The 2678-nt window shown below is 43.5% G+C and overlaps 1 protein-coding gene across 3 annotated transcripts in view; it reads left to right on the forward strand.

Annotated features, from left to right (window-relative positions):
• The first annotated feature begins 839 nt into the window (after positions 1-839).
• The window catches only part of mmel1 (membrane metallo-endopeptidase-like 1), a 19062-nt gene continuing 17223 nt past the window's right edge, over positions 840-2678 (forward strand). The window contains exons 1-3 of one of the 3 annotated variants that reach the window (XM_031567671.2): positions 840-1074; positions 1752-1989; positions 2550-2594. In XM_031567671.2, the coding sequence (XP_031423531.1) occupies positions 1833-1989; positions 2550-2594 (202 nt within the window). In that variant the 5' untranslated portion in view covers positions 840-1074; positions 1752-1832. The remainder of the gene's footprint in view (positions 1075-1751; positions 1990-2549; positions 2595-2678) is intronic. The other 2 variants (XM_031567672.2, XM_031567670.2) reach the window with 2 other exon arrangements.

Raw genomic sequence — 2678 nt, forward strand, 5'->3', positions numbered from 1 at the left:
GTGGAGAAACAGGGTGATTAACCTGCTCACTCTTCCAAGCTGGACCTCCTACTGTTGAGCTACGGGCAATGAGGCGATGGATGATAGCCAATGCCAAGATGGCTGTGCTTCGAACCAGGACAATTGGTAGGATGTACATCTGAAAGTAATGACTGCAGTGCACAGGGTTGTTATGCATGGTAAAATTGTGAAAAAAGAATATGTATGTGCAGTGATCTGGCCCTAACTGCTAACGTCACCCCATCACCTTTCTATTTGAATGTTTTTCAGCCACAGTTCCTCTATAAGCACATGCTCTCTCCCTCTATTTCATCTCTCTCTTATGTTTCTGTTTCTATCTTTCCTTCTATCTCTTTCCTCCTGTCTATTCTTGCTTTCCTTTGCTGTTCATTGTTGTTCCAAGCTTGTCTGTGTTACTTGCGATGGAGAGCAAAATAGCAAAAAAGCAAAATCTGCTTCGTCGGTTTGTATCAACATAGAGGCATGCATTTCTTTGCTCTGAAACCGTAAATTTTTATACCTCTGCACCTCTGTCCCTTTCCTTAATTTACTGTCCTTTTCTATCAGTGCAACCATGACTATGACACATTTGGACAGGGTGTGGAGGGCACCTAATCCAGGAGAAAACTGTGGTTTCTCCCATTCTACTTCCATCTTCAATATTCCCACTTCACCAGCGTTTCCCAAGTGGCAGCTCACTCTGCCGGATGTGTGCCAGAGCAGGGCCAGATCAGGGCCATGTTGGTCCCAGAGACTACCTCTCTCTGGATTGGGTCCTGCCTCTGACCCCTCCCTCTCTGGCTCTTTCTCCCTCCGTTTCTCCCTCCATCTCTCCCTCTCGCACACGCTCAGAGGCTCAGTGGCACTTTCGCTCACTCACTCACTCACTCACACACACACACACACACACACACACTCCCTCATACACAGGCACGCTTGGCGGAGGTGGTGGCGACCGACGATTCTCTGCTTCATTTCTTAACACACCAGCTCTGGGTGCAAACTCAGGAGGGGTGTTTTGAGAAATTGAACAGCTTCTCGGGAAGAGTGCCAGACGGAATACGATTACCGAAGGTAAGAGCCACACACAAACAAACACACGTGCTTTATTTCCAGATTGTTTTATTTTTTCAAGAGAATTAGACCCAATTAAATGAAACTTTGATTTCCAATTGTCTGCAACATAAATTCATTTACTATGATCTCAGAGGCATTTTCTGGTATTAGTTTGTGACATTAGATAAATGCAATTTCCTATTTTTTGTGGTGACCTCATAAGGTGTCATATCTGTGGTGCATATATGGATGCCTCTGTAATGCAGTCTACTATGCCTTGGTTTGAAGGAATGTACTTCTGGCTCAGTATTGCTTTCTGTAGACAGCTTTGTTTCTATGGGATGCTGCCCTAGGTAAAGAGTGGCAGTGGTACACACACACACACACACACACACACACACACACACACATACACACACACACACACAAAATATCTGACCATAGTCAAGAACAGAAAATACAAAATCCATATTGAATCACATATTTATTTCCTGCAAAGGACTAGGATAGGCAAAATACTTTAAAAAATAACATTACTGTTTGCCTGTATATGAAAGTCCAGCAGTTCTGGCATTACCTGTCATAGTATTATATCCCAGGTTGTTCAGCCATGACAGACAGAGAGACCATTTGTGCAGGTGTTCAGAACTTATCCACCTGCATTGCCTTTGTTTGGTACTTGTCATGGGCATTAGGCACTCACTTCAAACAACGCTGACAAGTACTGCTGACGCGCAGACTCTTACAGCCCAGCCCACACTACAATTCTTTATAGAATGGGAAAGTCTGAAAGCCAAATGGACATAATGGAGAAATCAGCCAAACCCGGAAAACATCGCTGGAGTATTGCCGAGATCGGGCTGTCGGTGCTGCTGTTACTGGTGAGCTGTGCGCTGGTAGGACTCATCGTCCTCTACACGGCCGCAATGCGAGGTGAGAGACTAGAAACACGCACACCAAATTCTGTCCTCACCAAGTAGTCCCGTCAAGTAAAACTTATTAACCATTACCTAAAATGCTTGGTGATTAGGCATAGTCTACACCGGAACAATTAGGTTATTACAGAGGCGCATGCTTCTTTTAGCATCATCCTTTGCAAGCGTAAGAAGGTATTACTATTTATTATATTATTATTATTATTATTTATTTTTTTAAGTGATGGGAGACATAGTGTAGTGATAAGGGATGTCCGTTACCGTAGTAGTACCGTAACGTTACTGTTGAAAAAAACATTTCTGAAGCCTCACTTTGAGTCGTATAAAGAGTTTAGAGAATGCTGTTTATGTTGATCTTGCTATCGACTGATTACCTATACCTCTGTTCCCGTGGAAAACAGGAACACGAAATAATAACAGTGACACAGCACGTAAATGGTTTTGAAACATGATGATGCAAGCCGAACACTGTTGCAAATACCAGACCTACACATGTGTGGTGGTCATCACATCACATCTATGCACGAATTGAAATATGTCATGAATTATCTGTTACAGAAAGGACGGGCAGAATTGGTGTATCCAAGGGCACGGTCACTGAAGGTATGCTCTGCACTTGACCGACAGTCCAAATGACTTGCCTGTGGGCTAGGAAAAGACGCTTCGTGAGATAATTAGTTTCACAGC

Source organism: Clupea harengus, chromosome 5 (assembly GCF_900700415.2).
Source record: "Clupea harengus chromosome 5, Ch_v2.0.2, whole genome shotgun sequence".
In the NCBI taxonomy this organism is placed as follows: Eukaryota; Metazoa; Chordata; class Actinopteri; order Clupeiformes; family Clupeidae; genus Clupea; species Clupea harengus.